At 37.3% G+C, this 15,431-nt stretch overlaps 1 protein-coding gene across 1 annotated transcript in view; it reads right to left on the bottom strand.

Annotated features, from left to right (window-relative positions):
* LOC140142195 (macrophage mannose receptor 1-like) overlaps nt 1-15,431 on the bottom strand; it is a 72,362-nt gene that overhangs the window by 31,074 nt on the left and 25,857 nt on the right. Inside the window, exons 16-25 of the mRNA XM_072164161.1 lie at nt 14,596-14,815; nt 13,448-13,474; nt 11,268-11,441; nt 10,763-10,879; nt 8,860-8,973; nt 7,925-8,161; nt 7,043-7,258; nt 4,648-4,811; nt 2,982-3,092; nt 1,936-2,057 (exon numbers count right to left, since the gene is read on the bottom strand). Coding sequence (XP_072020262.1) covers nt 1,936-2,057; nt 2,982-3,092; nt 4,648-4,811; nt 7,043-7,258; nt 7,925-8,161; nt 8,860-8,973; nt 10,763-10,879; nt 11,268-11,441; nt 13,448-13,474; nt 14,596-14,815 — 1,502 coding nt within the window. The remainder of the gene's footprint in view (nt 1-1,935; nt 2,058-2,981; nt 3,093-4,647; nt 4,812-7,042; nt 7,259-7,924; nt 8,162-8,859; nt 8,974-10,762; nt 10,880-11,267; nt 11,442-13,447; nt 13,475-14,595; nt 14,816-15,431) is intronic.

The following is a 15,431-nucleotide window of genomic DNA, read 5'->3' as shown; positions in this document are numbered from 1 at the left end:
GCCCCAAATAAAAAGCAGTCAATATTTGTTTTATATACCAAATCTTAAGATTCTTGTCATATGTTTGGTTAAAAGCATCGATTTTGGGAAGAGAAATTAATAGTTTCAATACGAACAGCAGAGATTACAATCTGTGATTTCTGTGTAATTATGGCGCGCAAAAACATGTGCGTAATATCATTTTACGCCCGGAACAAAGAACATGCACATCTATGCCCGGAGATTAGTTACTTTTGCGGGCATAGTCAAAACTATGCCCGCGTTTTTAACCAATCAGATGACGGAAATCTTTAGAAGAGGTATATAATAACTAGTAGTCTCCCTTGAACCAATTTAAAATGTGAAGTTAGGGGCCGTCCATAATTTTCGCCATTTTCACTTACGTACAAAGCGTACGTAACTTTTTACCCCCCTCCCTCCCTCGAGTTACGTACAAATAAAATGGCGAAGGATTTCCACGACTACTAATAGCAAAATTGAGATGTTGGGTTGGGGTTGTGGTTAGAGTTTAGGTTAAAGGTTCGATTATGTTTAGGGTTATGGTTATATTAGTGTTCCAGGAGAACAGTTAGTTCTGGATTAACATTATTACTATTTTTACAGATAAGTTGAAAAATGCTGAAAAAACTTCCTTTTTAAACCATATATTCATGAAAACGAAAGCCATCAATAAATTAAAACTTAGCTTAAAATGCAGCTTGAATTTAAACTAAATGACTAATGCACTCCAAAATCTGTTCCTACTCTCTTTTCCACTTAGAACTCCCGGGACCAAATCATATATAGGGGGAACCAGAGGGACATCCCTTTGACATGTTTGGTGTATGTTCTTGTAATTAAACTATGGGTTCCATGATAGAAAATACTTGTTTTAAGTATTTTGGTATGAAATAAATTAAGCATAATGTAAAATAAGACCACTGCTTCTGCATATTAGACTCAACATTAAAGCGAAAATCATTATTTGCATGCATGTTAAAGAAATTGTTAAAACGAATTGAACAATGTTAGGTCAATTGGTTATATAAAATATTGGAAAATACCATCATAATTTTCACTGACTTTTATTTTTTTATTGCTCAAACAAATCGCCATTTTTCTCACGTACACATGCCCAGGATTTTTACCCCCTCCCTCCCTCTTACATACGCTTTGTACGTAAGTAAAAATGGCGAAAATTATGGACGGCCCCTTACATTGCCCAGTACAGTGTAAAGTAGAAAAGGTTCTGCAAATGTGCATCTTCTTTCTCTCAATCAAAATACAGCTTGGAACTTATTCCCCCATGGTCACTACCAGCCAAATTAAAGGCCTCTAAGAACTAATTTGATTGGTTACAAAGAGGGGTATATCATGTATACAGCCAATCAGAGATGTTGTAAGAATTGTTAGGATTGAGCTTAAAAGTATGCTAAAGTATTAACGTATCTAAAAACTCTATTTTGATTGGTTACTTATATGGTTACATTATGTAATTGGAGTATTGCTTTTACGAAATATTGAACAAAAAAGTACCCATCATACCAAAATTGACCGGAAAGAGGGCCATTTGTTGATACCAGAGTCCCAAAAATGAGACCAATACTTTTGGCTTATTCCATATGGTCAACTGTACTCCAGACTCTGAGCGCTCATTCCTGACCACAGCGTTAAGTGAAGCCACATATCCATGGGGATTTTGGCAGTGAGATAATAAGTACAGGGGAATTGAAGGCCCTCAGTGTATTACTTAGTTAGTAGCCACGTTAAATTAGTTGCGAGGAGAGGATGCGTGTAGATGCAACATGTCCATCAAGACTCGCTCATTTGCATCTTTGTGACAACTGTTACTATGAAGTATCAACTTAACCACACGCATTGAAGTCAGAGGTGTAGGTAATTATGTGTCTGCACTCTGCGATTTGTACTGAGTATCGCTCCTCCACCAGATCTTACCTGTCTGCAATTGACACCAAATTTCCCCCAAGAGCAGTGCACTTATTATTAACTGCATCAGACCATGTTGCTTTATCATTACTCTCAACATAGTAACAGGAATATTGGTATGGTACCCAGCCCTACAGAAACAAGACAATTATGGCAAAATATTATAAAGATTGTACTGTCTTTTCAAGAGAATAAATAATTAAGTAACACTTCTATTATACCACTGAGCATTGATATACACTTTATACTCTTTGGAAGTTACACTTGTGTGTTATATAAGTTTGTTTCAACATTGAACTTTGAACATTTCCTTTACATAAAGGTCTAAAAGATCAAATTATTTTCCATACTGCTTGTCCCAAACAGGCATATATTACCCATACAGGGCATAATCACAAAGTGCCACTGATCATAATGTCTTCCATCACTGCTAATTTGTCAGACATGTGATGATAGCATTGATCCAGTTGAAATCCATACCCCTATGGAAGACATGACTTTAAATCTCCCACACCATGAGTTTGAATATCAAATGGAATAACTCATTCAGGAAACTCCATTTGAAATTCACACTCCCTACGTGGAAGATTAACATCATTTCTTCCATAGGAGGTGTATGTTTTTCAACTGGAATAGCCCAATGTTTGTCACTTGAATGCAAGAAGGTAGTATATGCATTACAACAAGAGAGCACTTACAGCCTCTTAGTTTAAGCAGTCAAGTTAGCTCAATCGATAAGGCGTTCAACTATGGTGCAAGAGGTTGTGGGTTCGAACCCTGGCGGTGGTATAGTATGCTCTCGTGAAAAATTGAGTTGCTTGAAATTCCCCTGGCCAAGGAACTTAGGGAGTTGATCCTGGTTGCAATGTCTAGGGTGTGCGCTCTTGAAGCTGCAAAGTCCTTGTGTTGTTGTTGAATGGTTTAGAGAATGTGCGGCCGAAGTGATCAGCGACAACCTGGAAAGTGTGCTGAGGCTTGTGGATCAATGTCTAGGCATTGTGCCTGTGCATAGTGCACTATAAATCACTGCGCTTTTTTTTCTGTATTAAGCTTACCAAACTACATCCAGATGGGGTGATTGGGAATTCAGTTGGTGGCAGGTCTTCCTTCATCTTCTTACATACTGATGGTACTAGGTCATCACACACTTGATCATTCCATGCACCCTGGAGGAAAAATTGTTTAAAGTTACTGATATAAGTTTACTGATCCGGAATAAGATCATAAATAATCAAAAAACATAAAGGTTTCATATAATATTTATCACCACCTGAGTTTTGTCTGTCTGAATTGCTTTCTGAAGATACTGCATATCCTCGAATAGTCGCTCTCTAGCAATTAAACGCCACCCCACCATTTTTTTTTCAACCAAGATGTTTCAAAGATGGTGATATTTCCATGCTATCTTGTAAATAGTAAGCTTACCAAGGTGCACACACGACCACTAATGTTTGATTGTAAACCCGGAAGTGCATATGCAAAACTTGCGCGCATCTGCTCAACACAGGCCTAATTGGTTCATTAAGCACGGGATTCCGTCGGCGCATTTTTCGTTTTTGACAAAACTTTTGCTGTTGATGGCTTTTAAAATAAACTTTCTTATAATCGTCGGACGGTTTCATAAAATATAAAACTTCTTCTTTCAAATAAGCCTAAATTCGATTACATCCAATGACGGGAACCGGTGGGCAATTTTGATTTCCTTTGGTCATTTTTTTCAAGCTTCAATGAGGACAGTGCCTGTTTTTGACGATTTTCTACGGGTTGCCAGCGCTAAATTCATCAGCAAAATTAAACTATCTGTCAAATGTGAGGTCGTCGGACGGAATCAAAATCTGCATAATATTCTCTTTCCAGTGATATAACACACTTCGTGATTGGTTCATGGGAAGAGGTGGGCAAAACTTGTCCAATCACGAGGACCGTGTCTCCAGGGTTGCCAAACCCGCGATTTGGTAGCCCAATTGGGCGACTTCTGAAGATTTTCCCCGCGACTTTTGACAATTTCCTGTCCCATAATAACCAATGGTTAAGAAAAAATTTGGACGACTTTTCAACATTGTCTCCCGCGACTTCCGATAGTTTCCTGTCCCATAGAAACCAATGGTAAAGAGAAAAATTGGGCGACTTTTTCGATTATTTGACCCATGATTCGGGCCACAACACTTTACGATACGGGATGTGTTTGTCGACGCTATACTTCCTGCTATAGGCCTAACTCACTCTGTTACGCTAATGTTTAGGACCCATTTGGTAAAGTGGAATGGTCCACTTATCTGAGCAGTGCTCATGAGCCGTGCAATTAGGTCGTCGTGTACAAAAAGGTCACACACACACTGAGTGTTGCAAACAAATAGCTAATGCACAAATCAGGGCAAAAGTTTTCCATATGAACTGAAAGTCATTGTTCCCAAGTTCATAGTTTGTCATTCCAGCATGAGTTTTAAGCTTACCTAAACATTTTAACAGGAATTATCGTTCTAAAAATGACCTCTAATAAACACCCCCTTTTGGACAATGCAAAGCCCCCGGGGGTGACTATTGGAGGATATATGGTAGTAGAATATACGAGAATATATCATCGAATGTCAATTTTTAATGGCAAATCTTTTTTTCAAAAAATTTTGATATATTTTTAATATAAGCGAAGGGGAAACATGAAATCTTAAAATCTCCCATCCCCCCACCCCCCGTGTAAAGAGTGACCGGTCCCTTACTTACATTACTAAACATTTCCACACAATCTTCACCATTGTCGCCAAAGTTGTTAGGTTCATTCGCATTCCACGATGTGAAATCAACAACACTATCATCGGTCCAGTCAAATGAGTTTTGAAGTGCCAAATCATTGAGACCAATCCAAACTGAATATTCTGTTACACCAGCTAGATATGACATACAAAATAATGTTTTCATTTTATGTATTTATTCCTTTTTATACTCACCATACACAAAAAGAGGACGTAAATCAACAAGATGGGAAAATACTGAAGGAATCACAGGAAAGGCTTGAATGGCCTGAACATCTATAATGGCGTATTCCATTTAAAATCCACACTCCCCCTGTGGAAGACTTTGGAAATATCTTCCACAGAGGGAGTATGAATATCTAATGGAATTGACACATTAAGCAGCTCCATTTGAAACTCGCCCTCCCTCAGTGGAAGATTCAGGTTGAATCTTTCTCAGAGGGTGTATGAAATTCAAATGGAGCTGCTTAATGTGTTCATTCCATTTGATATTCATACTCCCTCTGTGGAAGATATTTTCAAAATCTTCAACAGGGGAGTATGGATTTTAAATGAAATAGCCCAATCCCTTGGTGCCAGTCATTTTTAGACTTGGCAGTAGATTAGCAGATTAAAATCAGATCCTGTTTTAAAATATGTGACTGTAATAGCATAATTATAATATTATATCCAAAATCAGACAACTGATGAAAAATGCACAAGAGGTCCAGACAATGTTACATCAAAAGACATTATGTTAACCCCATGTAACCAGAAAATTGTCAGCCTCTAACAACTACCGTACTTTGATTGGTTAAAAAGAGTTAGGGCTATATGTACAGGGTGTCCCAGAATGATCTATACCGGGAAAGATGGAATTGTTTAGGTATGAAGGGCATGTTGAATGGTCATATTGTTTTGCATTTTAAGTTCTACATATATTTAGCTTTATCAGATTTTTAGATTTTAAAAATTGGGACGTTTCTAATAGAAGTTATAGAAGATTGCGTAAAAATGGTGAAATCTAAGTTTTGACAACGCAACCTATTTTGAAAATCTGTAACATTACTAACCGTTCAGCACAAAGTTATTTGGAAAAAGTTATGCGGGTATTTTAGTTGTGCCCTGTTCATTTTTCCACTAAATAGCCGATATCTATCTATTATTTATGACGTTACGAAGCAATCATTATATGGAACTAAGGATTTGTGGCCTAATCCCATTCTCTCTTTGGCGGTAGTTTTAAATATAGTTATTGTGGTGTGAGGTCCATGTCATTTGAAATGCTTGCAGAGATCGAACTGGTTGTGGTACAGAAAAGACGGTTCCTCAAAGCTCCTCAATTTACAGCAGCGTGGATTTCTTTCAAAAACTTACTGGGAAACCGGCAGCTATGTTGAGACGCAAAGAATATTCATTAGACGATAGTGTATAACGTAAAGAAGTTTGACGAGCACTGAACTGCCAGGAATCGGCAGAGTGAAGCTTCAGGTGCTCGTAAGACTGCAAGAGCTAGAGCGAACATTGCAGCTGTCAGGCAAGCTGTAAGGCGCAACCCCAACAATAGTTGTCGTCGAAATGCTGTACCAAACATCCCACGTTCTTCATTTAATCGTATCGTGCCATTTTTCAAACGTATGCGAGTCGTTTTTCATAGATTTTACATTATTGCATGCCACGCCAAAACAAATAAAGGTAGCGTTCTGTAATTAACAGAATAAGTAGGTGACATGTCCAACATTATAATGCTGGTATCAAAAATAGATACACTGCCCATCTTCTATTTTTAGTTATTTTTGCAAACACGGTACAAATCATTCTGGGACACCCTGTATTGAACCAATCAGAGATATGGTAAGAATAGTCAGTATAGAAGCTGAAGAGGACTAAACTCTAAATGCTACATTTTGATTGGTTACTTAGCTCAGATGATTATTTCACGTATCATATACCTCATATATAAATGATATAGTTATTGTGTAATTATTCGGATGATATTATTAATTATTAGGGGGAACGGAGGTATATGGCACAGGAAATTATTGTGCGTGTAGTGTCAGTATGACACTGAGCGCATTCCATACCGACGCTGAACCTAATAACAATTTTTTAAGCATTCTAATTATTAAAATTTTTTTAATAAAAAACGGAAAATCATTACAAAAATTGGATGACTGTTTCGCATATAATGTCTTGCACGCATTTTACATGACCGGTATACACGAATCACCTTTTTATGCATATCTTGATATATTCATGTATCATACTTACGCAATACGCTCTCACTGACTAGATATAAAGCATAAGTATGCACTCACTGACTAGATACAAAATATATCCAGTAAGTGGTGCTCTTTGATATGATAAAATATTTAATTTAAGCTTACCTGAGGCTACCAAATTAAGCACAAAATCATTTTCATTTGCATCGTGGATAGAAACCAGGTCCCCTCCAAGTATGCGGCATCTTGTCCTAGCGTCTACCATGTATTCAAGTACGTTCTGAACCTGATAGCAATAACTGCCGTAGCCAGCCCATCCTTCATCGCATCGATAGTTGGGTGGAAGAGTTGCAGGGACGGGGTCTGGACCAACTCCTGGCACTATGGGTAAAGAATGAGAGACAAATATTTACTGCTATATTCAGCTCAGATATGATCACTTCCATAGCTCGGTGGGAGAGTTGCAGGGACCAGGTCTGGACCAACTCCTTTCATCACTTCTATAGCTGGGTGGGAGAGTGGCAGGGAAATGGTGTGGTCCACCAATATTAACTGCTATATTCAGCCCAGAGCCCATCATATCCATTGTAGAATAAACCTAGCTAGGTAAATTTCATGAAAAATCTTAAAAAAATGGTTTATTTTATTGTGTATGTATTGGTCTTCTAACGTGTCTAATGGTGGCACCCATGGGCAAATGATGAGTTATTCAATTTGAATTAATCAATAGAGGCCCTGCATGCTTTTATCAATTGGCTCCAAACAAAGGATTTGAACCTGTTTCCTTCCCGTAATCATGGCGCAGTGCAGTCCATTCAATCAAATGTTGTCATCAACCCATCAACATACGTATGTATGTATGTATGTAACCTATTTGATCTTAGTGCATTTGTTATGTGTGTGAGATGAACTGTCGCGGTAGATTGCAATCATGCTTTTATTGATTGCATTTGAGTACTCTGCCATATTTACTTTATGATACGTCATATGCACAACCTCTATTTGATATTAGATATTAAAATGTAAAACAAAAGAACATTTACTTACTCTTCTCGTAATAGTCATATACAGGATCACTGTAAAGTTCTCCATTTAAAGCACCTGTTGTATCACTCAGATCGCATTCCCTCACCGGCTTGTTGTAATCAAATGAGAGACAATTGAAAGAAGTCTCCTCTACGCAAAGTCTGGCGCATTCATCTGGGTAGACGCCTCGATAACGGAGGGCGTCATTGCCGGGCAGGTACAGGTTTGGTGACACCGTGAAATGAGATGTTATATAGCCTGTCAGTTGCATATAAAATGACCAACACATGAAATTGTTAATGTTTTACTTCGCTATCTTCGATAAGTTTTGATTTTCTAGAAAATTCTATTCCAACAAAATGTGACTTTTACATGGTGTAATGTATACAGAGTCCTTTGATATTTTGAGAAATTCTTTGTGTTGCTGCATTTAATATAAAATGACATTAAAATCATATTAAAATTTGCCCAAATGATGGCCAACAGTTAGAAGTAAATGACTGTGCATCACTTATTTTGAGGGGATTGTGTAAAATCTTAACATTTTGCTTTGGAACCAATAAACTGAAGTGGGCAGCCCCAAAGGATATTCCAAGAATCACTAAAGGTCACTTTTCACTCTTTCTTATACCATTTAAAGTATTAATTAAAGAATTAATTAAGTGAAACAAGATCATTATAACTTTTAAAGGCAGCAGAAACAAATTTGTTTGATCTTTGGATCGACCATCAATGCTGCTTTGATGCTTGTTATTAATGAACTATCAACAAATTAATCAGAATTAACGTTAAATTTTTATTGGTCAATATCACTACAGGCAAAAATTACTATTTTAACAATTAACACTAATACATTAATTGATTTCATAAACAATAAGGATCGACAAAGCATCGATGGTCGATCGAAAGATCAAACTAATTTGTTTCTATTGCCTAAATCGCTTATACTAGCTCACCAGTCTTTTTACAAATATATCCTACTGTATCTTGACTGCAATCGTTATCATTCCATTTGCCAGAAGCGATATACACCTGTCCACAATGCTCCTCTTCTTGGTTGTTGGGTTCACCTTGGAAGAGAATAACGAGTCAGTTAATCTAACATTGCCTCTGTTTGGTCAATTACATGATATCTTCACTTTAATCACCAATCAGAATGGAGCTTTGCAAATAATGAACCCCCAATTTTTTTGTGTGGTGAAATTATTCTAACAATGTTGCTGATTGGTCTAATTGATAATGAAAACTTCTTTTTGGCCAATCGGCAGGTAGTTCTCATGGGGTTAAAACACTACAATGTTATTATCAATGAAGTTAATACTTGGCATACTTGCCATAGGCTTGAACATGAAAACTTCAAGTTTTGAGATATTTTCTCAAATTATATAGTGATCTCAAGAACCACTGTACCAATACTAGACTTGTTTTTACTCATTTTAATGCATATTAATTTTCATGCTGATTCTAAATGTGGTCATTCAAATGTACAATTCTGACATTTTCGAATTTTTCAATGAAATTTAGAACTTGTCGTCTGCAGTCAACTCCCGTGTAGAGTGGATTACACCAGTCATGCACATAGGCCTGAAAATCTACAGTCCCTTGTCAACTTTTCAGAGTGAGGGCTCATCTGATTTCTAACACTACTATCAGGTATAGGGTGGATGTTTTCAGAGGCTTAGCCTGATGGCTCACTCATTTAAAAGATACTAGTACTCAGGGTGGGGTGGAGGCAAAGATGTTTTACTTTAGTAAAACCTAGATAAGCTGATGCCTATACTGATGCACGGCAGTGAACGTAACCGTTCGGCTGAAATCCAGAAATGCGTCATTTGTTCTGGTGCTGCCACTTCCGGGTAACGCGGAGAAGAACATGCCTTTTGCAAACAAAATGGCCGACTCGTCCGGCCCCTTTCCAGCGAAAATACAGCTTATTTAGCCAATGTGAACATGGGTCATCGCCAGAAATGTTTTCCTATGCATATTGGACTAACACGTCAGCTACATGGTATTTCACGATATAACAGTAATAAAAAGAAAACTGCAAGCGTTCGTTCGTCGGATTTTGACGAAGTGACCAGCTCTTATGACGTCATGATGTAAACAACGTCTGGGTCGTTAATAATTAATTACGTAAACCCAAATATGGAAACCTCCAAACCTATGCAAATTAGGTGTTCGACGAATCAAAATACGATCAGCCCACCTCCAAACCTATGCAAATGAGTTCAGGCGGTTACGTGAACATGTAAACTAATGCGACTCTTGTGTATACCGACCTCTGTGGGTGGAGGTTACTCTTGCTTATTTAGTCTCAAGATTTTCTTTGTTACACCAAGTTTGGAAAATTTGAATTTTGTCAGTTGACTTATCATGAAAGGCCTTCAAAAATGTGCTAAATAGAATTTACGATTCTTGAGTGCTGAGCTTAACCTATATGACCATGGTTTAATAATATTTAATATGGTTCAATTCAGCGCCCCACTACACTAGATAAGTCACAGTAACCATCCGATTGTAATTCTAAAGCTGATATGTCATCAGGCACCGCAAAACTTGAGCATTCCAGTCTTATTATAATTCTTGAGTACGCCAAACCTCAAGAATTCTATGACCATCTAGCTGAACATGCGTACTGTTGTACTTTCTGGCTGTTCTACTGCTGCAAATTCGAACCCACAACCTTCCGATCGCTAGCCGGGCGCTCTATCTATATGTGTATGCATGCTCTCAAGTACCCAGGTAGTACTCAAGTTTGGTACGGGTGGGGATGTGCCTCTGAGAATCTGAAAAAAGCGGACCATACCATGGACTCACTTGTGTACTTGCCCTCCCCACCCTATGCAAGCATATACATACCTGGATTCCAGTTGAGATATCTGAATGGATCTCCACTACTCCATTGCCAACCACCTTCTACAGACAAATCATTAGCTCCAATCCATACCACAGACTCACTCGATAATTTCAATCGTGCTGTGAAAAAAAAATGATGCCAGAAGGTGCTGGATTCACTATACTTTAAATATATTTTCCAACCCATCCCCTCCTAATGCCAAAAAAAAATCTACACCACTGTAGATTACAACATACCAACAATTAATACTTGGAAGAACAAAATCAATAACATCCCTTCATCATTTGTACACATTTTTACATAAACTGTCACCAGAAAAACGGACCAAAATGACATACTGGAAGTTTTTAATCAGAAATACCACAAAGTATAATAAATGATATCAGATATTAAAATGACTAGGTATGATTTTGCTTTTCTAGTTCAAATGACAAAAATCAATGCATGCATCATTTTATTTTGGAAGTGCAATTTGATGATAAACTCCGTCAATTTGGCAACACTCACCGTTTATATAAGTTTGTTCCTCTACACTAATGATGCTAACCAAATTACCGCCATCCTTCCTACACATAGTTTCGGCATCATCCCAGTTACGGTAATCAGTTTCCCTGAAGAGATAACAGTTCTCAGTTGTTGGATCAAACTCCCAACCAAGACCACAGCGAGCATCAAATACAGCTAAAAAGAACAAAAATATGGTATTGTTAGTGACAAATGAAGAAACTTCTTTTTTTTTCATAGAACAGATAAGGTAGATTAGCACAGCCCGACGATAAAGAAGTTTGTCAGTTTGAAAGACATACAGAATAAAACAAGGCAGTTTCCGAAACAACAAAATCCCCTGTCCATCGCGTAATTGACTAAACGTATTAATAGCATTTAAATGTCAGGTTATAAAGGTCATAAAAACATCTTTTTAAATATTTTGGGCAAACATTTTTGAATTTTTTTTTTTCAAAAATGTTTTTGAATGTTATTACCACGTTTTGATACACTTTATATAACGCAACATTTAAACGTTTTTTGTAAAATGTTTTTTGCTTGATGGGAGGGTTGTGATGGCAATAGAAGGTGGTTATTGAACCACTGGGCCTCGATTCTGTCATATAGCACAGACAAGGTTTATAGCAATTTGCCCCTATTTGACCTTAAAAATTTGACCTTTTACCCTTGACACATGGCCCACTTCCAAAGTCAACCAATCTACATACATGTAGACTAATCATACTGCAGTTACTGTCCGTTTTCCTATACACAATACACAGTGCTCTCACCATTGACGCGTGACCCCTACAAATGATGTATGTTGGGAGAATGGACACTTGCCTAGTTAACATCACTGTGTGAAAAATAACCAGCCAATATTTTATTTATTCTCCAAAACTTCTAGCAAATATATTTCTCTAACATGACCTAAAATTACATCTAGGTTAGATGTTCAGAAATGGTCGCACTTTTGTAAAATATGAGTGAGGGCAAGGCATAGCTAGCCAACTCCCCGTGTTATTTGAATGGAGATTTGACCGAAAATATTGGTATCGGACCGCTCACTTCTGAAGGATGCCACAAAAAAAACGGTAAAAGCTACATTTAAATTATTCTAAATAGGTTCTAGAAAATAAAGTTTTGTAACATGTCCTAAATTTTTAGCTAATTTAGGTGTTTGGAGAGGGTCGTACTTTTGTGTTTTAGGAAGGACATGTAACGACAGATAACACCAAAAATATGAAGAAATTATTTCTAAACCGTGTTAAGTCAAAAATCATTATGTTGCTCATTTTCAAGAATGCTGGTTTACAAAAAGCACGACATTGTCTGATTTCGTGAACAAAGCCACACATAACATTGTTTCCTTTCGTTTCCTTTATAATCGGTTACCCAACTGAAGCTATGAATACCAGCTTTATTGCGATATCGCACATGAAAACAGTCACTTGTGCACAACCAGAGAAGATCCGATTTAATCAGTTGAGCTGTTTCAATGAGTGTTATCTTGGTTTAATAGCTTTTAATGGGGTTAAGTCCTGCAAAGGTCGAGATGAATTCTACTGTAGACATGACTGCATCATGTATATTTAGAAATTTTTCACTTATTATGCACTACCCACTCATGTCACTACAAGTTTAGTCATGAAAATAAATTCCGATCAATCTTGGGGATAAAACGATAATACAGCTTACTTAAAATCAGAAATCCTTAAATTGAGGCGTCCTAGACAAAAATAGTTGTCATAGATAGGTGGTAAATGGCCATGCCTGGAGGCAACATGTTTGAAATGGGCTATTGGTTAACTTTGTAAGCTCTTGACTAATCATTCAGTGCAAGCAGGGCCGTTCCGACCATTAGGCCAGGTAAGGCGGTCGCATAGGGCGGCAAACACAGAAGGGCGCAAAAAAAAGGGGGGAAGAAAAATACTATGTGCCGAAGAAGAACAAAAAGTGGGATCAAAATACAGAAAAGAAAAACGGTCTTGGGCAGTATACAAATAGGTCAAAACTGATGAGTTTTTAGTGGGTTACAGAGGGTAACCCCTTTAAAACTTTTTTGGTATGTTTTGGTGGGGCGGCAGGGAGAGACATTGCCTAGGGCAGCAAAATACCAAGGAACGGGCCTGAGTGCAAGAGTTACATATTACAGTTTAGCTTAATTTCTACCCCATGTCTGCAACAGATTGCATACTTACGGGTTGGTGCTTGTGTTGGTAAGTCAGCTGTATATAAAAAAAGAGAATTAATACGTTAGATCAATGTTAGTGCAAGAACTTGATATAAAATCAAGATTGGAAAGTATATTGCAGATATAAACGCCATTGTTTTCTGCCCATGTTTTTTAATAATACATTAGAATAATCATAGGTGTGGTAATCAATGGCAAAGGGGGAGCCATTTAATTGTGGAGCACAGAGCCTGATTGGGGGAACCAGCCATTTTATATTGATGCCCCTATGCTGCTACGCCTCTGGTGGTAAGTGTTCTAGCACTACCAGGGTTTATGTAAACATAAACAAATACCACTTTACAAACATAATTTTACAAACAAAACTATCAAGATCATAAGAAAAAGAAATGGGCTATTCTAGTTGAAATCCACACTACCCCTAATGAAAATTTTGGGAATATATTTCACAGAGGGAGTATATTTTTCAAATGTAATTGTTAAGGGTTAATCATTTTGAAACCCTTACTCTCTCTCTGTATTATGGACTTACTTATATCTTCCACAACTGAAGTGAGTATTTCAAATGGAAGTTACCCAATTGTCTATTCTATTGGAAACTCATACTCCCTCTGTGGAAGACTTTAGCCAAATCTTCCACAGGGACAGTGTTGATTTTAAATGGAATAGCTCAATGTTCAATTACATGAAACTGCAAAGTGTGCTGTCATGTTTGGTTGCAAAAATAAGAAACATGATGTCAGATTAGTAAGATTGCATACGGATTTCCTCCAGTTTTTGGATACCCACCAAAAATTACATTTTGACCAAAAATAAAATTTTTGACAAAAAAATAACATTTTTGACAACAAAAATAACATTTTGACAAAAAAAATAACATTTTTGACAAAAAAATAACATTTTTGACAAAAAAATAACATTTTTGACAAAAAATAACATTTTTGACCAAAAAAATAACATTTTTGGCCAAAAATAACATTTTGACCAAAAATAACATTTTTGACCAAAAATAACATTTTTGACCAGGGCTGTAGTAGCTTAACACCTGCCAGCCAGGTGGGTAGTTTTGAAGCTTCAGCTGCCCAACAGCAAAGGTCTAAACCTGGATGGCAAGTAATAATTTACAGCATATCAAAATACAGACGTATCACTTACTTAGATTGCAGAACCTGAATTTCCCTTCACTTCCAAAGCCAGTTGAATAACCAACATATTTGACTTGGATTGGATTAGGGTCGGTGTAGATCATGAAAGGACCCTGAGCTTCTTTGCCGACCTCCATCTTGCCTGTGTTCATGTTGTAAGTGATCCAGAACCCTCTCCATTCATTTATGTTTAAGATGCTAGGCGTTGATGCAACTACCTCATTTTCACACTAAGTTCATGCACATAGGAGAGAAAAATATAAATTTGAATCACTATACAGATTCATCAGGTTTGTACATAAAGAGTAAGGAAAATTTCTTTTGAACAAAACCTAATGTTTTAATCACTGTTCATGGTATCGCCTCTTATGGTCGATAGGCATCATGACGTACCGCAACTGTAGAGGGTGTATTTTCATATATGTGACTTGGGTAGTGGGCCTCCTCGTCTCTGTTCCTGACTGAAAATACACCCTCTACAGTCGAGGTACGGAAATAAGGATCATCCATCATTAAGAACCAAATCACATTTTGAGAGGGATGGCTTGAAAACCCTAATCACCAGTTGACTGTCAGCGCTCGGACAGATTCAACCGTTTAAATGTGCTCTATTATTATGAACAGTGGAAACTAGGTCCAACCACCAATGAAATTGCCACAAACTAGATGTTTAACACCATGCTGGTCATGGTTTTACTTGCAGCAAAAAACTCTTTCAACACTTTCCTACGTGTAATTTTTTCCCGGCCCCTCCAACTCAACACAAAAGTTGACAACCATGAGAGTTACCAAATCTTTCAAAGGCCCCCCTTTGCAATGATTTTCAATCAAATTTACCCCCCTTTT

Source organism: Amphiura filiformis, chromosome 20 (assembly GCF_039555335.1).
Source record: "Amphiura filiformis chromosome 20, Afil_fr2py, whole genome shotgun sequence".
NCBI lineage: Eukaryota > Metazoa > Echinodermata > Ophiuroidea > Amphilepidida > Amphiuridae > Amphiura > Amphiura filiformis.
This window is presented reverse-complemented; position numbering and strand designations above follow the sequence as displayed.